The sequence below is a fragment of the Scatophagus argus genome, chromosome 11, assembly GCF_020382885.2.
Source record: "Scatophagus argus isolate fScaArg1 chromosome 11, fScaArg1.pri, whole genome shotgun sequence".
NCBI lineage: Eukaryota > Metazoa > Chordata > Actinopteri > Scatophagidae > Scatophagus > Scatophagus argus.
The window spans coordinates 5,217,764-5,244,661 of NC_058503.1; the positions used below are offsets into that span (position 1 = coordinate 5,217,764).

The following is a 26,898-nucleotide window of genomic DNA, read 5'->3' on the forward strand; positions in this document are numbered from 1 at the left end:
TTGTCTGTAACACCGCACAACTGAGAAGAGTTAACACATTCAAGCCTCCTTCTCTGCTTGTGTAAAGCCTGCTAGTTCTCAGAATACAAACTCTCTGTGCTGTAACAGTGACGACCCTTGACCCGGCAGTAGTTCTTTTCTACAAGGCTGATGGTTTAAAAATCGGGTCTTCCTGATAAATTAAAGTATTATCCTGGTTTATTACAACCCAAGTCTGATTGTAGCTGTTTTGGCCATCATTTCTATTTGCTACTCACTATAATGATTGTTGAGATCCGGCAACATGGCTACATCACTCGGAAGAAAACGTGCAGATGACGCTGAAGATGGGAATGTGTTTACAAACCTTACCTTGTTTTGCTCTAGAGCCAGTTAAACCAGTTCACAAGATGCTTCACACCATATGAAATCATTATATAGTCAGAGCCTGTCAGAAAACATCAAAACCTATGAGGATGGACAGTTTAACTCACACACAGTGTCCAGTTCTTTGTGCATTTTAATTGGACAACATTGCTACTCTTCCATCACTGCTCTTCATGATTTCCCCTTTGAGATTCCTCTCTGTCCGATTCTCGAGCACCCACATCATTTTCTCCTGTGAGTCAGACGAACAGACGGGCGGTAAACACGCCAACAGTGAAGGCAGATTATCCTAATTGTCAGTGTGTGTGCGTGCCCCCATAGTGTTGATGATAAATCATCAAGTGGAGAGGAAAATTGTGCGCGCGCAACTATGCTAAGTTGTAAAATAAATTTGTGAACTTTGACGGACAGTTTGGGTAAGGATTTCACGTTAACATTTGTTTTATTCTCACTTTACTGAAAAAGGACAATGGGAATGATAAAACTCTAAAATATGACACAGGTTGCAATTAGCAGATTTATCAGAATTGAAAGAAAGGACAAAAAGAATTATGTTTGAGGAGGATAAGCACCTGAATTGACAACCCAAAGGGTGGTATATACAGTATAATGACACCCATGTATAATTGGATATAATGTCTGATATCCAATCTGCTAAGTCTGTTGAGTGTGGTACAGTAGACATCCGTTTAAAACAATGTCTTCTGACTTAGGTAAGGGTAATATTAAAAATGAATGACAGTCTGTTTTACATGCCAGCTGTGGCCAGTCTTTCCAAAATGTTCAGAGTTTGCCTTTAATCTCTGGAGCCTCACAGATCCAGCGTTGCTTCAGCTCTCACATTGTCTGCTGCAAGTTCTTCCATCCTTATCCTTACAGCCTGAATTATGAAAGTGAGAGAAATGATGAAGTCATTTTCCTGAGAATATCAACTCAAAATCAGTGTAATTGCAGCCGAACAGCAGCCGGATTCAAAAGGCTCTGTGAGATCTCGTCTCGAGGCAAACCCTCCCTTCTCCTTTTTTCATCTCCCCTGCACTCAGACTATTCTGCCTGCCCATCTCTCAGTATTGATCTTTTTTAGCCTGTCTTTTTATTAACCTTTCTCCTCGATCCTTCATCACGCCGCTCTCCTCTCATCTTTTGCTCCTATCTTTACCGCCCAGCCGTCCTCAGAGTCCATCCTCCCCATTCTCTCGCTGTTTAATCTGTCTGAATCATTTCCACTGAATTCACACATTCTCTCCTCTGTTCACTCTGGTCTCCTCCTGTTGTTATCATCCTCTGTCATGCCCACACTCACACAATGCCTACCTCCATTTTATTTACATCGACACAAGGTCAAAGACAATTAAAGAGAAGGAGATACCGACAGTAACAAAGCAAAACATAATGACATCCTGACTGTGTCGTCTGCAGCTCCAGTCTGATGATGGGTTTCTTCATCACCTGTCTCATTATCCTGATGGCTGTCATGTTCATCTCAACTGTGTACTGCTGTTTTGGGGTGAGTCTTTTCTTGAGCAATAAGTTTTGGAGAATATCTGTCTCAGTTGTTAGCAAAACCACAGAGGGACTGGTTCTCGTTTCTTCATATGGAACACAGACATAGCAGAGACAAATCAGTTAAATCTTTAATCAGGCTGCGTCGATGCTGCATCTGCTTTTGATCTCAGATAATAACAGTGATCTCTAATTGCAAACATAATCTGCTCTTGACCTCACGTCAAGCTCAGTCAGATACGATTTTTAAACTGAATTCCGTCATACAATTTAGAGACTATGAAACTGTGAGACTGTGTATGATTTTCTGCCTATGGAACAGAGCACATTTTGGGTGCAGAATTTGTCTGAGAATATTTGCTCCGTCTCCCATTCAGTTCAGTAGAAAGCGATGAGTGATTTAATTTAAAAAAAGGGTTTCGTATTTTGGCGCGACCTTTTTTTTTTTGCGATATCCAGAAGAGTTGCAGATCAGAGTGGACCTTGAAATTGTACCCCGTTTGTCTCTCACAGACTGCTAACAGCCCTCGATTGCTCTGCTCAGTATTCATCATCACACACACATCACAGTCACAACATCACATCGTTTTTGTGGTCAGTGCGAAGCAGTTTGATCCAACAAAGGCTAATTTAACCATAATTAAATCAGGCTTTGAATGAGATTTGTTTTAAAAAAAAAAATAAAAAAATTGAAAGATATTTTACAACATCAACATTTGATATTGACTTCATGGTCTGGTGTGGTGATTTTTCTTCTCTTTTTTTCTTTTTAATTTACAATTTCAAAATAGCTCTGTGTGATAATCCAGAACACTATAAGTGAATGACTCACTGTATTATGGTATTAAACAAAAGCGTCTGTTGATCTACAGTAGAAAGTGGAGGTACAGCTTAACACGGTTTGGTCTGATGTCAGCTAATCAGTCATCTAATCAGACGCTCTCTTCCATTAGTATTTTTGCGGTATTTTTGTGTCCATTCACAAGTTCCTTCTTCAGCACTTTTTCACTTTCTGAAAAATGTTTGGCTCATCCTCAGATCTTTAATCCTTTGAAGATTAGACCCAGAATCCGTCCTTTTTATAGAAACGACACTGCACATGTGCGAGGCTTTTTTTTGCATGTTTGTGCATGTGAAACCTATTTCGTGCAAGTAACTGAGCAGCCAGGAAGGGTGATGATGCCAAAGGCAGAGCTCAACTCACAGAGGAGGCCTTTCTCCATCCGTTTCCTGCTCTCACGGCCTGCTGACGTCATGACGCAGTCATGAGCAGATTTGTGGAGCAGCTGTTGATGAGTCAGGATTTGGTTTTTGGGAAAATAAATAAATAAATAAATCTCTTCCACTTGTACATCGACCAGAGTATTTTTGGTGTCAGTGATAAGGTTGCCAGTGGTAACGGAGACACTGACCTGCAGATCTGTGTTATGTATTTCAAGCAAAATTTGCTCACGTAAATCAAACCAATATTTGGAATTCTTGCTTTTCTTGCTTTTCTGTCTCGTTCTCCCATCACTCACTCCCTCACTTTGTGTGTCCTGCTGTTTTTTCTTCTCCCAGCTCTTCCCAGTCCCTCTTCAGACTTTTTCTAAACGAATAGTCCAGTCCAGACTGAACAGCACCCTGGTGGGCATCTTCACCATCATCATCGTCTTTCTCTCTGCTTTTATCAATATTGTAAGTTCTCATTTAACAGAATTTCCTAAATAGTGATATTTTCCTCCTCAAGAAACTTTTGAAGCATCCATTGACATATTGAGTTCATCCTGATTCTAATTCACATGATCTTCCTCTGACTTGTCCTTGCTGACCTTTGACCTCATTCAGTTCACCTGCAGCAATCACGATCTGCGGAGCTGCATCGAGGCGGAGCTGAACATCACTCTGGACAGTGTGAGCGTCTGCCACGCCCGCCTCCTCAACTACAGCCTGGACACGCAACACAACCCCTGTGGAGACAACGGCCTCGTTTGCAGCTTCCCAGAGGTAAAGATGTGCCTTGTTCTGTGTGTGTGTGGGGGGGGGGCACATGTGTATTCCTGTAGCTGCAGGGACAAAAATCTGTCCATACAATCACATTGTGGGGACCCGTTTTAGGGACAATATACAAGTCCCCACAATGTAAATCATTAAATATCAGGGTGATGACTTGCTTTAAGGTTAGGCTGAGGTTAGGTTTAGGTTAAGGTCAAGATTAGGATTAGGCAAGTAATGTTTACTGTTATGGGTTAGGTGGTGGTTAAGCCTCCAGGAAATGAGCGTAAGTCTGTGTAATGTCCCCAAAAGTGATAGAAACACAACTGTATGTGTGTGTGTGCACCATTTAGGGCTTGTTTTATTGTTAAAGAACATAGGTTATATTCTATAGTTTATTTTAACAACAATTCCGAGGTACCTTTAACATATGGGAGTGAGATTAAATGTGACAAAAAACTGATCTGGTGCAGTTGAAGTTGAAGCAGTTGAAGATGGCAAAATCACCATTATATATTTGTGATTCATCATCTATACAGTACAAGAACTTTATTGTAAATTGTGTTAAAATCACCTTCCTTGTCGTCATGGCAAAATGTGCTGCCAGTCAAGCAGTCTGATTCACGGGTAAGTAAGTAAAGTAATCAACAATTTCCTGCGGGATCAATAAAGTTCTTATCTTATCTTATCTCAAAGTACGTTATTGCTTTTCATATACATCACTGTAATGAAACAAAAATGTTCATTTGGTTGTAGTGAAGCACTTGTGGTTCCATATTTTAAGATTTGAACACCATTCCTCTGACGTGTGATATTATCTTGAACAGTAGCAGAACAAATGGATGCTAAGTGAGGGTAATTGCAGGTATAAATGTTAACATTCAGCACGCTTATGTGTAAACAGTTAAGTGGTCAAAATTGAGGGTTTATCAGGTGTTTTACAATGCCACTAGATGTGACTCACTCAGCCAGAACACTGTGTTACAGAATATAAAGCTTTACTACCAAACATAAAAAACAAGTGTACCTTTCCTAACGGTCCCTCTCCGTCTTTCTCCCTCAGTACTTCTCGTCCTGTGTCCTGCTGAGTCTGCTGGCCAGCTCTGTTTTCCTGCAGATCAGCAGCATTGGTAAACTCTTCCTAATGCTCTTCATTGAGCTGCTCTACCTTCTCATCCTGGAGGTGCCCACAGTGAGCCTCTTCGACAACCAGGACCTGCTGGTGATGGCCAATGCCATCAACGTTGCGTGAGTCCCTTCATTACCGCGCATATGTGTCTTGTTACGCCCGTAATGTTGAAACCTGACGCCATATGCTGACTGACTCTTCTCTCTTCGTCCCTTCACAGGGAGCACATGAATGGAACAAGGTGAGACTGATTTAACTTCTATTACCACAGAGACCTAAAGCATCACCTCTGTCATCTGATTAAGCTAACAGCATCATTATCACTGTGCCGGCACAAATGTAACTATAATGACCCACTGGCAACAGATGCTAATGCTAATGAGCCAAGATTTAGAGGGCAGCTTGTTTTTGTGTCAAAGTGCTCCTGCAAAGTACATCTTTACACCAACGCAGTGTATTACACCTGTATGCTTAGTACTTGGCGTGAAACATCTGAAAACCTAATGTGTGTGTGCTTACCTCCAGCTGTGTGGTGGACTCCAAGGTCCCTCTGAAGATCATGACCCCGGTGGTCATCACTGTCTTCGTTCTCGCCCTCTACCTTCATGCTCAGCAGGTGGAGTCCACGGCCAGGCTCGACTTCCTCTGGAAGCTGCAGGTGTGTGTATGTGTGTGTGTTTCAAAATGTATTATTCAATTTTGGGGGCAAAAAGCTTGTCCCCACAATGTAAATTCTATGTTTGAGGGTTGCAACTTTAGGGTTAAGGTAGGTCTCCAGGGAATGTAGTTAGTTATGTGATTGGTTTAAATATCTAAGACTCCTTTGGGGACCTCTACAAGATGTTCCCACCAGAGAAAGCTGATGTTTTCTCCTCTTTGTTTGCTGTACATTAGGTTTTCTGACAGAGATCTATCCATTTTCCATTTCCTAAAAAACCATCCAGACAGACATACCTTTGTTGTCGATGAACAGGGAGGCTTTACCAGAGGTCCGATGTGCTCAGGAGCGTTTTAGTTCAACAAACAGAGCAAAACTTCAGGAATTAGGGTTGTTGCTCAGTGTTTATCATGGTCTCAACAACAAGTTGCTCTTTGCTCTATATATAGGCAGTGAGCCTGTGACTCTTTTTCTCTGGTGTCTGCCCTTAGGCTGAATCATACCAGCTGTCTTGAGACTACCCACCAACCACAAAAGACATATGACACCCTGTGACTGTGAACATATTTCTTTAAAGGACTAATCCACAAAAATCTCTCTTTCACATCAAAGGTGGCTTTGAATTTGTATCCTGTTCTGTCACGGAGGATGTCAGCTGTAGCAATCAGCAATTCACCACGAAACTGCATGACACAGAAGTATGTAGCTAGCGAGCCACAATTTTACAGAGCCACCTTTCAGGCCTAAGTGAAGCATTAAGTGAAGTATTTATTTAACAATCAAACATTTCCTTCGGGGATGCTCCAAGGTCATGATATGGAGTTACTGCAGCAGGTTCTACTGCCTGTGATTGGTAATACAGTCAAGGGGATACTGACGCTATTCATCCAAAAACCTTTGAGCTGCTGGAACAGTCTTTGTTTTACTGCTCTCTGCTCCCTTTGATGGTAACTGTGAGGAGTGAGATTAAGTTTGTTTTTGATCCTTAGCAGTCGTGGTGAAGTAAATGTAAAATCAGGCCATAGAGTGGCCGTAAAATAAACAGAGAGAAGACTGTCAGCAGTAGTAGTGACGTTACATCACATTATCATGTCATCCGGGAACATTAAATGTCTGATATACTAAATTTTTACTAAAATGTTTTAACACAAAATTTCAATCCACCCAGCAATAGCTGAGATATTTCAGGTCAGATACTCTACAGTATTTTTCCCCGTATGTGATTCTCCCATGATGTACCTCAATTAGCCCCAGTGTAATATCTGCATCGAACCCCCAACAGGCCACAGAAGAGAAAGAGGAGATGGAGGAGCTGCAGGCCTACAACCGGCGTCTGCTCCACAACATCCTACCCAAAGATGTGGCTGCCCACTTCCTGCAGCGTGAGCGGCGTAACGATGAGCTCTACTATCAGTCGTGTGAGTGCGTAGCAGTCATGTTTGCCTCCATCAGCAACTTCTCAGAGTTCTATGTGGAGCTGGAGGGCAACAATGAGGGAGTGGAGTGCCTGCGACTGCTCAACGAGATCATCGCTGACTTCGATGAGGTGAGATGTGAACAAAACAAACCTTTGGATCTTAGAAGAAGAAGAAGAATCATCACTTTATTGACAGTATATATATTTTTACATACACACACTGAATTTGTCTTCTGCATTTGACCCATCCTTAGTTGAACACACACATGCAACACCCGGCAAATTACATGCAGTGAAACACACACTGCGCCCAGGGAGCATATTCCTGCCCATACGGTGGGGGAATAGAACCAGTGACCCTCTGATCACAAGCCGCTTCTCCAACCTCTAGGCCACAGCTGCCCCCCCCCTCCTTACCTAATGCTATTCCCTATTGCTTTTCCCTATTGGCTGTGATGCATATAATCCATCCTCTTTTTAGAAAGTTAGTAAAATACATGCAGGTTTCCTGTTATTTCTTTTTGCTGATTGAGATTGCATGTTTAACCCTCTCATTATTTCGGCTTGAAAGTCCACTTGCTGTCATGGTGACAAATGCTAAACGCCTCTCATTTGGAATCAGCTTTGCACTTTAGTTGCAGCTAGCATAATAAAAATAACTGACTGTTTGCTCTTTCGAACTGTAATTGTAATTGCTCATTCATTGCCGCCACTGTTAATGTTGGCATTGCTAATTTGCTGACATTTGTGCACTCCAAGACAAGAGTGACCTCTGCTCTCTGACCCTTCACTTCCTGAGCAGGGACATTAGCTCACACAGGTCATTTGGTACCATGCTGTGGCTACAGATGCACTACATCCATCCCTTTTCCATCATTACACAGACTTGCATTCATTTCCTGGATGTTTAACCACCAACTAACCATAACAATAAACATTATTTGCTTAATCCTAACCCTTACCTTAACCTAACACTAACCTCAACCTGAACTTAAGGCAAGTCTTCATTCTAATATTTAATGATTTACGTTGTGGGGGCTTGCATTTTGTTCCTAAGTAAGGCACCACAATGTGACTGTGTAAACAGATTTGTGTCCCTACATGTGCAGGAATACTCATATTCGCACACCCACACATGCACAGAGATCATGAACCACTCAGTTATTATACACAATATAAAACATGGATCTTAACCCAAACAGTTCTCAGGTCAGGTGGTTGGTGTACCCATGAAGACCTGCCCCACAAGACCTGCTCAAGGAATACAGTTTCTTATTTTCTTAGTTTGAATTAGATCCAATGAACCTGAACCCAAAATTAAACCTTCCCTCTCCTCCCTCCCTTCTCCCTCACCATTAGATCATCAGTGAGGAACAGTTCCGTCAGCTGGAGAAGATCAAGACCATCGGCTCCACATACATGGCCGCCTCCGGCCTCAATGACTCCACGTACGACAAGGTCGGGCGCTCGCACATCCGCGCCCTAGCTGACTATGCCATGAGGCTGATGGACCAAATGAAATACATCAATGAGCACTCCTTTAACAACTTCAAGATGAAAATAGGTGAGCTGCAGAAAAGAGACGGTGTTGCCGTTGTTCAGGGATTGTGCACACATAGGAGGGATACAGATAGAGTTTGTTATGATTGTTTTTGACTGGAACAAATGAAGGAAATGGTTACTCTCAAAAGAGAAAGGCTAACAAGAGTGAAGAGTTAATTTCCGAACTGATATACAGTATTTTGGGAGAAAACGGTTCCAAAACATGAAAGAACCTGACACAATAAATATCACTTTTCCAACCAAGTAGAATAAGTTGTTTTCTCATCCTTTTTTGGATGCGTCTTCTGTATCTTATATTTGCCTTTCTTAGGTCTTAACATTGGCCCTGTGGTTGCCGGGGTGATCGGGGCCAGGAAGCCTCAGTATGACATCTGGGGGAACACAGTGAATGTGGCGAGTCGTATGGACAGCACAGGTGTACCGGAGAAGATCCAGGTGAAGTCAGCTGTGACACTGCATTATCCAAATATTCTCTCAACATGTCATTTCACTGAGTGAAGAACTATAAAATAAGATAACATTTTACAAATGAGTACATTGGAAAACTTTAGAATTATTTTAAACAGTGTTACTTTACTTTTGAGTGCACATCTTTTTGTATTCTCTTGAAGACATAGCACAGCAAAACTGTAATTATGTAGTAACTAATGGTATAACCAGAGAAACTTGCCTTCTCCCATTTTAAATTTGCCTTATCTTTTCTTGTCTGAAACAAGTCTAAAAACATTAAAAACAAGTGGAACTATCTCAGCCCTGCTGTCAGAAGATTCACACAGTTTAGGAGGAAATTAATGTTCAGACTAAAGTATTTGCAGAGCTCGGGATCACTGTTAGTTCTGTTTTGACATCTTGGAGTTGGCCCCAAGCTATTTTGGTCAAAAATTAAAAATTCATCTTATGTGAATGAGCTCTGCAAAACTGCCTTTCAGACTTGGCTGATGGCTGGATTTAGAAAAAAATCTATTCAAGTTAATGAAAAATGTTAATTAAAAACAGCCATATTGGTTTCGCTCTATCAGATGTGAAATCATTAAAGCTTAACAACTCAACGCTACTTTGAACACAGATGGAACTCTTTAATTTCATCCACTGCACCTTCTGAAAAATCATTTCCGTCAGAGGAAAAAATGAACCACTGCTTCCTCATGAACATAAAAGTGACAAAGCGACAGCATGATTGTTTCACCGCTGACATTTCATCAGACAAGCTGAGAAACTCACCAAAAGAGCTGAAAGGAGCTTTTATATGGCTTTATTCATCTCCGTTATGTTTGTAAACCATGTGGAATGATAGATGGAGCATAAATAAAAAGATATCATAATATTGTTAAATTATTTTTAACTTGCACTGGTTTTTGTTTTTGACTTTAAATGGGAAAAAAGGCATATTGTGTCTTTTTGACTAAACTGAAGCTCTTTTTAGTCTCAAAAGGCACAAATGTAGTTAAGATAAAAACACATGTACATAGAAAAACAAATACAACCTGTATAACTTTTAACTAATATGTTTATGTTTTCTGGCATCTCCTTCAGTTTGGGTTTTTAGCAGCTTTACATTTTGGTGAACTGACAAAATGATAAGGGTCAGAAGTGAAGCTGGGTTTGTCATGATAAAAAAAAACAGCAAAAAAAAAAAGGTAAAAATGTAACATACACATAACCCAGTGAGCACCGATTTTGTTATTTGTTTTGAAGTTAAAACAGAGTTAAATTTGGCTCAAAAGTTAGCTTCTCATACATCAGAGTTGTATATAACCAAAAATTCAAAAATCCTCTCAGGGTCATAATGTCATAAGTGTACTTTATGACCTGGTTCATCATTTACATGAAGCTGAATCAATGATTTTACGTTGACATTTTAAAACAAATATAGAGTGGTCTTAATGCAGACATCTTCTGCCCTACAAACCACCACATCACTGCTGACAGGGAGTCATTAGGTGCTTAGCAAAGACAGAATGATAACATAGTAAACCTGTCGACTTCCTTCGTCTCTGTGTCCTCAGGTGACGGCAGACCTGCACCAGGTACTGAGCTCCTATAACTACACACTAGAGTACAGAGGCGTGGTCACAGTCAAAGGCAAAGGAGAGATGATGACCTATTTCCTCACCAGTGGACCGCCTAGCAGTTAACCCCGACACACTGCCGTGGGGGCCTTAGCTCTGCCTTTGACATTACGAGCAAACTTCTGATAGCTTACGATGGACTGAGACTGACTGAAGCGTCCCCTCTCGCCTCGCTGATCCTTTCTTCAGCCCACTGAGGCCTCAGCGGGAAAGGATGAGAAGATTCACCCTAAAGCTCTGCCTGTGGAGGACAGTATTAGTTGCGGGGAGGCCTGAATCTGCCATTGAGACCAAAGATGTCCAATCAGTGCATAAAGACAGCTGTGTGAGTCTCAGTCCCTGAAGGAAAAATGTTCTTGAAGAAATTTTATTTGCTCCAATCTGTCAGGTTTTCTGAGGGCTTCAGACAAACCTGCAGTAAGACATGAACTGCATCACTTCCTCTCGTCCTCTCTGCATCTCTCCTGCTGAAGTATATATGTACATGCAAAACGCAGACAGTTTTATGTGTCTGTATACAATCTTATGTACTGTATGTGAAACACATTTTGTCCCTTTTGTCGTGATAGCGGTCTCAACTGTGGACACTCAGCCGGAACTGCAGCACTGCCCGTCCTTGTATCAATAGCCGATCACGTCAATAATTAACAGATGTTGATGGAGGAGTCGCAGTAAGTTGTATCTCATTGGTGAACAGTGTGTCTTACAGGTAAGAGGGTCCCAGAGGCGGGTTGGAAAACGCTCCAGTGTTTACAGAAAGCTTCTCGTCAGACGTATAAACTCACACGCTCACACTATAGTATCGACAGCATATACACACACACACAAACCGAACACTAAGAGGATGTCAGTGAAGAGCTTTTTCTAATCTTCAGCATTTTGTATTTTGACTTCAGAACACCAAACCCTATCAGATATTTTAAGATTCTATATTTTGTACAATAACATATTAGAGAGCTGTCTATAAACACCAATGTGTATTCAGATGTACATACTGTATCACTCTCATGTTGGGATTTCAGAAGTCCTCACTGGTGATGCCTGGTTTTAGCCACAGCTGAAGCTCCGTTATGCCTCAGCAGATTGATGCCCTTGAAGGCCTGTTTTCTCTTCTCACCCGAATTGAGCTCTGAAAACTGAGTGAGTGTGGCCTTTCAATGATATACCAGAATCCAGCAGTGGATCAGTCTCTTGGCGCTCCGGCGTTTTCAGCCGTCCGCTCCCTTCCTACATCGCTCCACACACACACACACACACACACACACACACACACACACACACACACTCCCACTTGCTCCTTCAGACGGTACGACCCAATGAATGTCCAGTGATCTCCGATGAGGCCTTTAATATGAACTCTACACTGACGATGGTGATGAAGCTCATCCTGTGGACAGGGACATACAAGCCCATGTGGAAATGTGCCCTTTTATTTGCTGTTATGTTTCTTCTCATCAGAGCGGTTTTCTTCAGTATTGCAGCATTACTCAGCATGTCATCACATGTACTATCTTTAACCTGAGAGTTTCATTCTTTTAACGTTTTTGTTTTTGCTTTTGTTCTTTTCTTAAGAGATATTGTTACCAAACATCACAGCTGGTTCTGTCTGTCTTGGCTGAGTCGTAGAGTACAGAAAGCAGTAAATGTCTGGACAGTGTCAAGTTTTTCCCTGAGGAATATAGTGCACTGGAGATGAAAGCTTAAAGGATAAGGCTGCTACTATTTTTATTTTTATTTTTATTTTTTTTTTTGAGTCTAATGAAAAGACCAACTTGTTAAGTCCATCTCTCAAAGTTAACTACAGCAGTTGAATCTGAATTGTAATGGTTGGTTTACAAAAAAAAAAGAAAATCAAAAGATAATTCAATTTAATATTAATTATTATAAATAAGAAAAGATAATTAAAACACACGGAGCAACTGCTGGGGTTCTAATTGGCCAGATGCAAGTGTGTGCTTGCTGGAGTCTCGCCAATCAGAGCTCCCGCTGCTGCTCCTCTACGGGTTGGACTTCAGTTCAGCTTTAGGTGGCTCACTGCTTACTCATCTTTTAGTTAAACTGATCGTTAAACATTTATAATAAATTTATTAAATTTGAATTTATTGTGGTACAGAACAGGCAGACAATTTTAAAGATGACATGGCAATTTATAAGATACCCAATTTGAACCCAATTTTCTATTTTGTTTTACTTTGAGTTTTATAATGCTTAATCAAAATATATAACGTAATAAAACAAGTCACATATAACAACAGCAGTAGGTTCTGAATATCGATCACTTTATTAATTGATTTTAATGACGTGTTGTGAGTGTAAAGATTCCAGGGTACATGTTTTTGGTAAAAGTGTGGCTCATTGACACGTTTTAATCGTTTTTGACAACAGTGGCACAGATGGTTTTGCTACACAGACGATCCTTGTTGGTAGGATCACTTCAGTTGATGATTTTGGTCTTTTCATGGGATACAGGACAATGTATATCAGTACCTGCCTTTTAAACGTTTGCGGTCTTGTTTCTAGTTTTTGTCTTTAAAAAGTCAAGGAGAAACTTTGCACTCAGTCCAAATGTTTGCTTTGAGCCTGGATGGGAAAAAAAAAAAAAGGCCTGCACTGGTCGGGTAGTTTCTGTATCGTTAATGTACTGTACTGCTGCAATCATTATCTTCACACACCGCTACTAAAACTTTAAGTGTCATCCCATTTGACTCATTGAATGCAGTGCCATTCTACACCCACGTGAGCCCCTTTTTCTACTGCTTACTGTGCAGAAATGCGCCATTAGAAATCACAGGGGGTTGGAGAGAAGGCACAGATCAGAGATGAGGGGAGCGGCTGCGAGCTGCTGCAGCAGATCGTTAGGTTTAAGCAGTAGGAGAAGCCGGCCTCCTTTACATTTCTACAGCTGTGAATCCTCACAATGATTATATGACAAGGTGAGGCACCATCTGTGCAAAAACAGCTTTTTTTTTTCTTTTTTGTTTTTTTTTTTCTTTTTTTTTGGAAACAGTCAAATAAACTCCTGAAATGTTTCACAGGTACAGTGATTTCATTTAGATTCTTTTCTGCCTAATCTGCATGTTTTTTCAGCTCACTAATGGATTTAGATTGAATTCCTGTTTACTTTGTCCCGGCTCTTGTCTCAGTATATTTGTGGAAACCCGATGCCCTGAGAAAGGCCCCACAGATCCAATTTTGGGAAAATGCTGCAGTTTACAATGATATTTTAGAGCATGTTGTGCTTTCAACTTTACAGCAACAGTTTGAGGAAGACACTTTTCTGTTTCAACATGCACTGTCATGTTGAAAAGATCCATAAAGAAATGGTTTATACTTAGTACTCATAAAGCTCAGATGTATCCAAACCTTTGGCTATATCCAGCCTATTGGACAGAAGACCCTTTCGGTGAGATGCAGCCCTATCTGAAAGCTCTCATGCAACAGTGCTTCAGAGCCCTTGGTGTGAACTGACTTCGTCCTGAGAATCTTTTTACGTGTTCATGTGGCTCACCAACAGATGGCAGCAGCACTACATCTCTTGTTTTATACATGGACTCTTTGTCTTCCAAGGTGATTACTGTTTATGTATGATGGAAGAGATGGAAGCAAAATGCTAATCTGCTGATCAGCACCCTGAGTGTTTCTTCATCCATTACAGTTTTATTATCTATATTTGTACAGAAGTCAAATCACTGGCCATTACGTCGAGTAGGGATGAAATATGGTCTCGATTAGTTCACTCAGTAACTCGTGCTATGCATTTAAGTAGCAGCACTGGGCTTGATTTAACTTGAACATCTTCAGATACAATTTAAACATTTGAATGGTCAGTAATAGAATAAATGGCCACTGTTCTGCAGGCAGTAACCACAATAGTGTTCGCCTGGCTTTTCTCAGGGGAAGTCGAGCACATGTTGAAGCAAACAAAATCCTCAGAGCATCAGACTTAATCATTTTGACCTTTCAGAGCAGCTGACCTGCGAGCCCACGACTGTGTGAGCTTTGCCACAAAAACATTATCAACTGTGACATTCACTTGAAGCGTGATGAAACCAAATTGTGCCTCAAGCAGTCTGCAATTTACATCTGTGGTACCCATTAGAACCCACATACTTCCTGCTGAGGTAGAAAAATACATCCCTACGCCATTAATTTGCATCTAGAGGAAAATGATGTTGTAATGAGGCTCCCACAAATAAAAATTCTATCAATTATAATCATCATATTTGCAATACCTTTTGTGTCATTACTTGTGGGGGAAAAATGATGCCGTCTAAAAACTGTTTCAGCTGCCACTGAATCATGAGGCAATCTGCTGCTTGTTGTTGCTGCACACACACACACACACAAAAAAAAGACTTTGAGGGGAATTAAACAATGCTTAGCAGTTTTACTACATTTAGCAGCTGAAACTCCGGTGCTCATTTACCACATGCTGGAGGCTCTAGCCTCCAAGGTTAGGTAAATGTTTTCTTTAAATTAAGAGGGACCAGGATCCAATATCCTTGTTATCACTGGATACTTTGAATCTTCAAATCTTTTTCATAATTACAGCAACATGCCCCAGATCTCGTCAAATGCCTCATTAAGCCCCAGCAACGATAAAAAGACTGCATTCAGTTTCAAAAGAATGGATAGGGTTGTAATGGTAATTACTCAGATTTGTTTAATGTTCAATGTTCTATAGCTGAGCTCAGAGACAGAGTCCTAACGCAAGAGTAGGACTAACGCGAGTAAAAAAATAAATTAGCACTAACGTGGTCCAATATATATTATATATTAGTCCAAAGTCTTTATTATAGTCTATATTAGTCCAAATATAGTAGGACTAATGCAGGACTAACGTTAGTAGGAATAATGCAAGTAAAAAAATAACGCAAGTCGAGTCCTAATGCAAGATCATCACATTATGATCTTTCAGTGTGCCTTGATGTGCAGCAGAACATGGACGAAAATTCAAAGACGTCTGGTCGCAAATATGCTTTAAATCAGAAGTCTTGTTATTACACTGTAGTGTGAAACAATTTAAAAGGGAAATATTTGTAGAACAACACATACAATATGTTTTCAGCAGTTCATTCCCAAGTTTTAATGACCTGGAACTGATCACATTCATTTTCCATACTTGGATAAACCAGTATAAAAGCCTTGAATTTCACTCTTCCTACTGTACACAACACACCCACACTACACATTTACTGTAACTGCTGTGGAAGAGGAGAATGTGAACACAAACAATCTGAGCCTCGATCCAGATCCAGTCCAATCTGAGCCATATTGTGAAAAGAGCTATTAGGTCATGTAGGTGTGGTACCGCTGTTGGAAAGCTGAGAACATTCAGAGAGATGATGAATCATACGAGGCTGAAGTGTTGCAGCAGTCCCCCGACAGATCTGTAGTGCAGATGCCAGATGGACATGGACTGGAGCTGCGTGGCTCTACTCCTTTTCTTTTTCACTTCTTCCAGTGAGAAAGGGAGAGAAAACAGTTTTTAAAAAGAATTTATGACAATCTTGGCACAACTGCTGAGCTACTTGTGAACAATGAACAATAAAGGCGCATGACTCAGTTCTCTACTCCTTTCTATTTGTTTGCTATTATTTGTTGAGATTCTGCAGGAAGCCAAGAAATCTTCCCATAATTCCCTGAACAAATGTCACACTGCCTAATGACGATGAACGTGGCATCTCCTGACTGTAATTCTGTTAAATATGAACACTGTGCGAATATCCACTACAAAGGCAGAGGGTGAGGTTTTGTCTTCTTAAGTGGCAGGTGCAACCACGACTGAACGGAGGGTCTGGGGCACCAGAGGCCGCTCAGATGATGTGGGCTGCCTCTGGCCCTGACAGCACAGCCACGCATCTTTACCACTGCCAACACAGACCCGTTTATTAACATAGTCACTTGACACTGGCATATGCTTGAGGCTGTGTGGGTGAGGCAGTATGATATAAATGCTAACAGGCTGTTTGTGTCTACTGGAGCAGGAGTTACTTGTGACAAGCTTGACACTAGTTAAAACAAACAAACAAACAAAAAGGAGCAATTTTAAAATAATCAATTAAACAAATAAAATCTGTATAAATCTACACTGAACTCAAGCCACTGAACAAGTCAGTAAATAAACAACAACTGTCAACAAAATGACAAATATATGCAAACCATTGGCTCCTGAACACACAATACACCAAAAAACTAAAGCAAGGACCATACACATACAGCAGCATTGCATAGTTTCAAACCAAGACCTAAATCAGAGTCCTGCACCAGGTCAGGTACACATAGGTACATGTGCAAAAACCGTGAACAGGGCAAGGGAAGATATAAAAACTGATCAAGACACTGAAGCCAATGTCCAGTCTTGCAGTCTATACATTTAATCTTTCCTTAAGTAATTTTATGAGTCCTTTGTAACTATGTTGAACAGGGTTCCTTAAAACAGTGACCCCCACATTTCATTTCAGCCACATGCTGTTAAACATCCTTTCAGCCCAGCCTTCAGCTTAGCTCAAGGAATTAATATGGCTGGATATGGCTGAGCTGCAGTAATGTTTGGGAACAACCAGAAATGTGTCTGGAAAACTGTCACCCAATTTCTGGTCAAATTCTTAAGGACCAAGCACACTGCATCCAGGGAGGGGAAAAAAAAACAAAACACTGTACTTTTTTCCAGATTTAACACTCATAGGCTCTCCAGAAAGGATGCATTTTACCACATTTGCGACATAAATCAACATGTCAGGTGTGAGTTATGCATGTGGAGTGATTCAATCCTCTGTGATGTGGCTGATGTGTGCTGCATTTTAGTCTCAATTTGATTGGCTATCACCTGGTTTAAATCATAATCTTGTTTGTTTTAGGCAACATTTTATTTATTTTTTGGTAAAGTTCATGTACGGATGCTTTGTGTAAACAGAAACATATGTGATAATTAATTAAAGAACGGGTGATTCTTTAATTAAAGTAGGGGTTTCCATTACTAAAATTTGGTGCAAAAAGTGTATCACCTGTGTATTTGGTTATTAGTGGGGGATGCAGTTTGAGTTGGGGTTTGTAAAACTGCACATATGCAGGACTCTGACCTGAACTATTGCTGCTCTTAAATAAAGTAAACATCTTATTCAGACAATGGTGAGCAGTAGACAACTCCCAAAATCAATAAGTTCCAAGTCCACACTGAGATCTGTCACTGTCCACTTATGCCGAGATGAAGTGAACAGGACCACTGTGGTTCTTCAGGATTTTCGGTTTCTTTATCTGAACCGGGAGGACTGTTTTATTTTGTTTCCACTTTGTTCTCGGGCTGGCCAAGGCAGTCGTTGCTGCATTTTCAGGGCACGTGTGAGACATCTGATCAAGGTCCAATTGGTCCTTTGTGTTCTCAGTTTTCATCAGACATTGTAGTCTGGTGCTTTTCCCAACGGTTGCCTCAGTCTGATCTGCAGGGTCATGAAGGCCCCCACTGCCACATGGAAGAGGATCTGCCACATGTTTCTCAGTTCATACAGATACATGTTGGACAGACAGATGAGCGCAAATGCCAGGAAGGACTTACTGTTCCTCCACACAGAGAAGTAGGCAAACAGGTAGCACTGAAAGGAAAAGGGCAGAGGAGAATTTGAATGCTGAATGCTTTGCATGACTGGTGACATGTTTTCATCATGAGTGCCCTTCATGGGACAATAACTCTGCTCAGTAAGTAAGAAGTCCTGTCTGATAACTTTGCCCCCCATCAGTCTACCAATTTGTGGTGCTCCATTTAGTATCAGGAGCTGCACAAAAGGAGCTGATGAAAATGTTTTAGAGAATGTAGTGGGGTGAAAGGCATTGAGCTTCTGCTAATGTTAGTCTAGCTGACAAGCTGCTGAGCTGTAAAGTGCAGGGCTGTTAGTCAGCCAGTGATGGGCTGCTCTTACCGCAGACTATCACTTACCTGATACAGACAGGCTGCAGTGCCGAGGAAGAAGGCAATCACGTAATTAAAGTCTTCATCATCATTCTGCAGACAGAAAGAAAAAGATTATTATTATTTTTTTTTTAGCACTAGCCATCCATGTCTAGACAAAATATGAAACCAGTATGACATGAAAATTTATAGGTTACTACATATTCTTTTTTTCCCCCATTTAGTTGGATCTAGTTTAATAGAACGCATGTGACATTTACACTTTCAAGAACAAGAGAGGGGGGTATATGGCAGACACAGTGAATTCTTATCTACAACATTTTCTGAAAGAGAAAATTTAAGTTAATTACAATTTGGATCTTATGTTTATTTGCCATTAGTATTATCAGTTATGATAACGATTTCATTGCATGATAATGCTGCAAAAACAAAGTAGTCAGACAATTAGCTGGATAATCTGAACTGCACGTATAATGTCAGCAATAATCCCTTGCTGCATAAGAAAACTGTGCACTCACACAACTGCAGCGATACAGAACATCCACGTTGAGCAAGGATGTTCGTCTGTAAACTGCATTGGTGTATTAGTTGGACAGTTTGCCTTTATATTCTCCTCCAAAGTCTGACCTGGAAATTAGTTCATGTGACTTCTTGTGAGGTTTTTTTCCTTTGGCCTGTCTGACTTCTTTATTTCAATACGATCGACAGGCAAAACTATGAAAATAATTTGCGTGAAACCATGTTACGTACTCACCTGTAGTATGCTCTCTATAGCGTGGACTCCTCGCAGCAGGTTCAGGCCTCCACAGAGGACACTTAGCACACAGGACACGATGCCTGAGAGAGTCACAGGCTCCAACATCTGTGTGGGAGCTGGAAGACAGAAAGGACATGGTATTACATACTCAGCACAACCTGCCCTGACAAATGAACTACAAAAAGCATTACGAAAGTAAAGAAAGTAATGAACAACACAGGCATTTTGTGATATTTAATAAGCAAAACAAGACACTGGTTTAAAGTCTTGTGTCTTCCAAAACACTCTGGCACGGTAAAAGCAGTGATGCATCACTACTATCAGATTAGCATACTTCATCCTTCAGGACAAAATGATTTATGTTCTCAGAAAACAGAGAGTGGCAAGGGCAACTGACAGAGTGAACAAAGCGTGGAGAGCTGCCCTGAAGAGGATGTCAAGGGGAACACAATCGCTCTAAGTGACCCAAGGTGGCACCGCTTAGCTTGGGGCAGCTGAAGTGTGACAGGAGGGTTGTTTTCTGGAGCAACGGAGGGGAAGGAAGCGACAGTAGAGCCATTTGACTGAGCAAAGGGATATCTGACCACCAGACAAACGATATCCTTAAGGCTCATTGTTTTTTTTGTTACTTTTACACCTGAAGCCAGATGTATGAACAATATGTACACATAAAAACAGTGCTCACACCATTTGCCACAGAGCAACTGGTTACTGTGAAAGAAGAATGTGTGTTATTTTTGCAGTCTACGCAGACTTCTTGTCAATCAAAGGCACAAGTAGAAACTACATCTAATTTAAATGACTGAGATTCCTAAAATGAATGAGATTTTAAAAACAGAACCAGGTGTACAGCTTTGTAAATCTGATGAATAAAAATGTGTATGCACATTCTGTCTTAGTCACGAATCTCTGATTTTCATGCATCTGTCCTCTGGAATTAACAACAAATGAGTTTAAACTGTTATTCAGCCAGCTCTTAATTTGTCATGCTTCCAAAAGTTTGCTGCGGCAAGAACACACTCTTCATTGCAGCTTCAAGTAAACAAAGTCCTCTCACAGTGAAGGTAACAGATTGTAACCAGTTTGTAATATTAAAAATGAAACAGAGACATAAAAAAAAAACATTTTTCTTTTAGGTAATTTGGATATTTATTTCCAAACTGTCTACAGAAAAGTAAGATTCTTATATGTGATACTTCAAGTGATTCCAATAAATCAAGCGTAGTGCTGATGCACTGCAGTAAAAAAAAAGCAGCTAGACTATGTACTGACAACAATGTAATGTACTGACTCATACAAATATAATTCCTTTCAATCATCACATAAAACAAACTTGACGTGTATGCTGATGTGTGTATCTGCAGGAACTTTGCCCTCTGTGTGTATTTTCTTATTTTCTTTTCATTTTGCCGTGTTTGAGATCTGCGTGTTTCTGAGAGTTAATGATTCTGAAGAAAGAAGAAAGGTGATTATTGAGTCTCATTGGGACAACATTGCATAAGGGGTTGGTGGCTATTTGGCAACGTGAAAATGAGAATCAGCAATCAGCCAACCTTCGCCAAAATTGCTTACTGGTGTGTTTACAAACAGCAATCGATAAATCCTATATAGTATTCATTTAAACATTATAACAAGTACATGGAAAGGTCTGAAGGTTTGTGTGTGAACTGGTTTAAAACCAAACAGCTCAAATTTTGAACCAACAGACAGGTGTAAGCAGTGAAGTTCCTTTGCCGGTGTAGTAAAGGATACAGTATTCTGAGAAAAATGACCTTTCTATGTCATTGTAATACAAAAGCCATTGCTACCAGTGTTATTAGCGCCAACTAATGAGAGTAAGATGAGATAACACTTTATTGATCCCAGGAAGGAAAATTAAGCAGGTAGTCTATTACAATAGCAAACCTCTTTCATAGTTAGTTGGGATATGTATGGGTGTGTGTGACAGCAGCTCATGTCCTACCTATGCCCTTGTATTTAGAGGGCATGTGCACTGAGAATCCATTGATAGCCCGCAGGTCCTCAGGGGACAGCTGGTAAGGCGGTCGCAGTTTGATCTCTGTCTGCATATCAGCCAGGTTGATCTTGGTGGACAGGGAACGTGGGCTGTTGTAGCGCTGTTTGGTCTTTTGAATGAAGGTGTCTGATGGATGAGAGTGAGCACAGCAACAACGTGGTTAATTAATAACACAAGGAAGCAAAACAAGGAAGATAAACAGATCATCTGTAAGTAAGAGAAAGACACTGTCAGTGATTTCAAGTCAACTTCAAGACCTTGGTCTTTGATACTTTCTATTTATCTCTTAACTGGATCATTAATGACCCGATCAACCGGAAGTTCTTAGGCAAATCATTTTCTGGTTTTAGTTTTTCATCAATTTGCTGTTTGCCCAGTTTTCTTATCACTGCAAATTGCATCTTCGAGTATAACACTGTTGGTTGGAGAAGCCATTTGAACAGATATTTTCTGATTTTTTACAGACTAAACAATTATTAAATTAATTAATTGACTAAAAATGGGAAAATAAGAATGGGACACTGAGCACACAGAATGGGGAAAGTAAGCAACAGCAACATTTTCTAGTCAAAAAAAAGCAACAGTAAAAAGAAGTCTACTAAAACATGCTTTAAATGAGGCTAATTTTGGAGAAATTGGTATGTCTTCTTATTAAGCCATGGATCTCTTTCTCCTGTGTTACTGATGAATAATGCCACCCTCTTCCTTTGACTCTTGAGCACACTTCACGAGGAGCTCACCAAATTCGATAAAGGAGTATGGCCGCACGGCGCTGCTGATTCGTTTGGTGTCATAGGTGACGATAAACTCCTTCTGTAGCTCATCCAGGAAGCAGAAGGCCAGCACGTTGGGGTAATTTGCGGTGCAAACCATCAGGTATCCAACACCCAGTGAGCTTGTGAAACTAAAACACACATACATGCACAAACATTACTGCTCTTCAGGAATCGCACTCTGAACAAATTGGAATGAGGACAGTATGCTAAATACAGCATAGGATTTAAGAAAAAAAACACACATCTCTGATTCTGAAGTTGCTACTTTAAACACAGTACACTGACACTATTTCAGCACCTTTGTGCTTAAAATTTACACATTCACAGCTAATTAAACACAATACCATTCATATGCACCTCGGCAGACACTCCGTCTTTTGGCCCAGCAGTGTTAACTGATACACAGAGCGCAAATTAAATTCCCCAGACATTTATATAGTGGCTTTTAAAGAGCTGACATACAAAGTGCTTCTCATTGAAAAACACAAGAAGCAGAAAGGATCCAGAGGATCCAAAGGGAGGAAATTGTGATACTTCAACTTCAAAGGTACAGTCTTGTGCAGGAGGAACCACCATCACATCCCAATCAGAAGACCCTAACACACCTACTAGTGATATAAAGCAGAAGTGGCTCAACGTTGCAGGCAGAACTCTAATACTAATAACGAGAATCTTGAAGTGGATTGTGAAATTAATGGGGAATTGTAAAGCAATCAAGACTGGTGTCTCAAGACCTGCCAAAATTCTATGTTCTTCTTTTCTTATCTGACATCCTGCTAGTGGACAAATATGTTTTCCAGTGTCTTGAAGGTCTCTGGACAGGATGAATAGACCAACAATCTCCATAATACTTTCCTGATACCATATCAAAAAATTACATCATAAACTTACTGCTGAGTAAAATCTAAAATACAGCTGCTCCTCAGATATAACTGCTGATGTATAAATATGAGTTACAGGTTGAATACGTTAAAATACCATAAACTGTAATGTAAGTAGAACCTGACCAATATATCAGTCTTGATGTCGGCCTATTAGATACATCGGTATCAGTAAATGTTGTCTGATATGCGCAGATTTGGACACTTTTTTCCCATAATATAATGCAGAAAAAGATACTTAGGATGATTTATGACAGGGATCGAGCAATGCATTTCTTCCAGCAAAAAACAATACTGATTATTAGTAATCAAGGAGTACAATAACAGATATTTGGAACTGATACACATTTGCAGTAAACAATACAATTTAGTCATTTTATTTCCATCTACTGTTACTTTTCTACAGTTTCACTCCACTTCATTTTGGACACAAACACTGTACTTTTAATCTCTTAATGCCTAATAATAATTATTAAATTCCCACTGAAGTAACTGTTTCAGTGCAGTGATGTCATTTTTTGATAACCACATTTCATGAACGGTTTCATTCAATCATTCCTTCTTTTAGACATCCTTTCATTCAGTTATACATTCATATATATAGAATATATCAAGATTGGAATTTATTTACTCCCTAATCTTGGCATCATCTCCAAAAAGTCCCAGTATTGGTTTGGCTCCAATATTAATGTTACTGCAAAGTCCCCAGATCAGATACAGCCGAATCTAAATCTCAATAAATGAGTTTTATTATATCAATGGCCTCTATGGGACCCACAGTATGACAGAGCAGATTAACCTGTAACTTTAAACACTGCCTGTCTCATTCTGACCTTCACTGTCTTCTGACCTTCTCTTCTTCAGATGCTTCAGACTCTCATTGATTAAAAGGACTCTTATCAAAGGAGACTCTGCTTGTTGAGAGGTATAGTTCAGCTCATTAATGGCCAATTTTGAGTTTCTTTTGAGCTCATTTTCTCTGTCTTAATAAGACTAATTAGCTCTTAACAAACAGTGCTTGAGAGAGTTTTAAAGCACTTCCCGGAGCACCAGCGGGGCTCTTAGAAGCATTATGACACCTCGATTGGAGGCCTAGCTGTCAAATAACTCAAATTAAAAAGCATTTTTCCATCAAAGTTGTGTTAGAGGGGTCAGAGAAAGAGCAGAAAACTGTCTGCAGTAGACTCCTTAATCACCCACAATTGGCTGAAAATGCATCAAATTATCTAAATCTAAAGCTAAATCTCTAAATGGCATTTTTTATACCATGAACATAACTTAAGTGAATGAATTCATAGTCATACAAATACTGTTCTTGTCTTGCCAATACTGACAATTATCCAACCTTACTTGGTTCATTACAGCTGTTCAATTAATGTTTGGTTTGGAAATAGATCCCCTATAAAATGACCTAACATTTGGAATGTAAAATCAAGACACCACATGACCTACTTGACATTATATGGTCCAGTCTTAAGTGTGCAGCGGTCAGGGAACTGGCTGAGTTTCTTGGAAAGACCTTTGAGATGCCTCTTGGTTTCCTGAAGCTCTTTGTCCTGCTCATAGTCAGTGGATGCAGAGAGAGGCAAGCCATCCCCAACCCGAACAACAGAAGCAAATAACACCATCGACATCTTAGAGCTCTGGTAATCTCACTGATGCCCTGCAAACAGACAGAAAACAAAAAGAAAGCTTGTTTAGAGTGTAGCAATAATATGTTAAATATCTAGTCTTTTGTTGCTGTTCAATACAACTCTCAGTCCATATTGTGTGTCAAACAATTAACCACTTACTTCTTTCAAAAGCATGTCTCAACAAGACACACTAAAAACACATTAAATTCTTGATCAACAATTAATCATCTAAGTCAGTTTTTGACTAAATTTGCTATTTTTTATCTTGCAATTCAACTCATTTGAAGTAGCATCTGTTTAATTTTAAGGTTTCATCCTCATTTACAGCATTCATGTTCCTTTTTTAATCCCTAAGAGGCCACCCTACACTGGTCAAGCAAAATTCAGATGTTGCTTTCATATCACACTTTAATCATCTCTAGTTTTATGACAAATTGAGATATGAAATGGATGGCACTGAGGTACTTTTCAATTTGCTGTATGGATAATGTAAATAGGTGTGAAGCTGTAGTAACTGTTAACTACTACTTTGTTTATTTGAAAAGGTTTGAGGAGTCACACATTCATTGATTCTCTTATTAACCAACAATCTATCTTGGAATCTCAACAGTAAATGTCCAGCACACACAGTTCATTATGGGTGAGTCCCATAATGAATACAATAACCCAATACTCCATACAGCTGTTCACTAAAATTACTTATCATCTGTTTTTCCCCAATGTCCACTTTGTGCATTTTGCAATCAGCTTTCTGACAAATTGATATTTCCTTAAGATGCATATGGAACCTGGCTGTAAAGTGAGTGATCTTGGCGTACTGTCACTGAGTCTAAACGAAGCTTTTTTTTATGGTCAAACCGCACCATATTTTTATATGGTGTTACCACAGCACTTACAAACAGTAAAGAGCACTGATAGTGTGTCTTGTAATTTAAGAAAGCTTTGAAAGCCATGGATTATCAGACACCTGCACACAACACATCTACAGCAAAAGCTCAAAGCAGAAAACTTCAAAAGAAAATGTTTTGACAGTGGAAAAATATAGCTGAAGTCCTTTTTCCTTCAGTGTCTTAACTTGCTCTTATGACTACTTGATCAGCAAACTTGGCCACTGCTTTGTAATGTTAGATAAAAACATAAAACAAGGTTCATGAAATGTTAGCGTCTGAAGTTCAGTAAATGTGACATTTTTATTACAGTTTATATCGTTTTAGACACAAGACTAATAGAAATGTTATGTTGTTTAATTATGCATTAACCAATATAACATTTTAACTGTGCCACCACAATTTCAATGGTCGTGTTAGAACCATGGACAGCTCCACAAATTGAATGAAGGGGCGTTGATAGGAAGTCTCAGAGCCTTTCTGTCATGACGTGCCATCACTGCACTCGTGGGAAACGTTTCATGGTTTCAAATCAAACTCCATGGTCCAACATTACGATCCGGTTCAATCAACTAAATTAACAAGACATTTCAACGACGGCCTGACAGAGGATTTGACGTTTACGCTAGCTAGCTAACCTAACCCTTCGGAGCAGTTGATCAGTAGCTAAGAATTACGGAGTAACGTCAACTAAGCTGATTTATTTACAAATTGCTGACATAAAACACAGCCCAATGCTTGGCCCATCAGCTCAAAATTTCGTGTTTTAGAAGGTTTATCTATTATGTAAACAGACGGTTACAGGAAAAATAGCCAAGATACACTAGATCAGGTAAACCTGCTAGCCATCGTTAGCAGCTAACTGCATTAGCTTGTTCACCAACATTTCCTTTTAGCTAACGTTAGCAGGGTATGGGGCTGCTAACGTTAACAGCTAGCTACTTTGCATCCTCACAACACAAGGCAATTATTAGCAAATATTGGCAAACCTGAAAAAAAAACACACGTCTGACAAACTGAGACACTAAGCAAGATATTTAATACCTGGTAAACGAGTGTAGCGTCATGTGGATATCTGTGATATGCAGCTACAAAACTGCAGAGAGCAAAGGCAGCTAGCAAAAACAGACAGCGGTGATGATTCTTTGGGTTTACGTGGCTGTTTCGCTGTGCATTGTGGGTAAAGACAACCTCTCATCAGCATCAGCAAGAAAAAAAAGTGTTGAATTATGTTCAGTGTTTGACCTTTATCTTGAATAATAAAATTTATGTTTGGATTGAACTTTTGGTTCCCGATAAAACCTTTCATTAAGAAATATAATAAAATTAAATAACACATTTATAACATTATAAACAGATGT

At 39.9% G+C, this 26,898-nt stretch overlaps 2 protein-coding genes across 4 annotated transcripts in view; one reads left to right on the plus strand and one right to left on the minus strand.

Moving 5' to 3' along the window:
* Positions 1-15,015, plus strand: part of adcy5 (adenylate cyclase 5) — an 80,989-nt gene extending 65,974 nt beyond the window's left edge. For both annotated transcript variants that reach the window (XM_046405095.1, XM_046405093.1), the window contains exons 13-22: positions 1,786-1,873; positions 3,430-3,546; positions 3,697-3,855; positions 4,907-5,091; positions 5,193-5,213; positions 5,498-5,630; positions 6,913-7,176; positions 8,407-8,611; positions 8,921-9,045; positions 10,617-15,015. In XM_046405095.1, the coding sequence (XP_046261051.1) occupies positions 1,786-1,873; positions 3,430-3,546; positions 3,697-3,855; positions 4,907-5,091; positions 5,193-5,213; positions 5,498-5,630; positions 6,913-7,176; positions 8,407-8,611; positions 8,921-9,045; positions 10,617-10,745 (1,426 nt within the window). In that variant the 3' untranslated portion in view covers positions 10,746-15,015. The remainder of the gene's footprint in view (positions 1-1,785; positions 1,874-3,429; positions 3,547-3,696; positions 3,856-4,906; positions 5,092-5,192; positions 5,214-5,497; positions 5,631-6,912; positions 7,177-8,406; positions 8,612-8,920; positions 9,046-10,616) is intronic.
* A 721-nt stretch (positions 15,016-15,736) lies between these two features.
* Positions 15,737-26,727, minus strand: sec22a (SEC22 homolog A, vesicle trafficking protein). Of its 2 annotated transcripts, none has more exons than XM_046405097.1 (7): positions 26,582-26,727; positions 24,469-24,679; positions 22,100-22,263; positions 21,306-21,485; positions 19,340-19,458; positions 18,613-18,678; positions 15,737-16,136 (listed from the first exon to the last, which is right to left on the minus strand). In XM_046405097.1, exons 2-7 carry the CDS (start codon positions 24,648-24,650, stop codon positions 16,131-16,133), a joined length of 717 nt encoding a protein of 238 aa, XP_046261053.1. In that variant the 5' UTR covers positions 24,651-24,679; positions 26,582-26,727; the 3' UTR covers positions 15,737-16,130. The 2 variants fall into 2 exon arrangements, with proteins under 2 accessions (XP_046261053.1, XP_046261052.1); XM_046405096.1 differs by having other exon boundaries at positions 15,737-18,271.
* Positions 26,728-26,898: the final 171 nt, after the last annotated feature.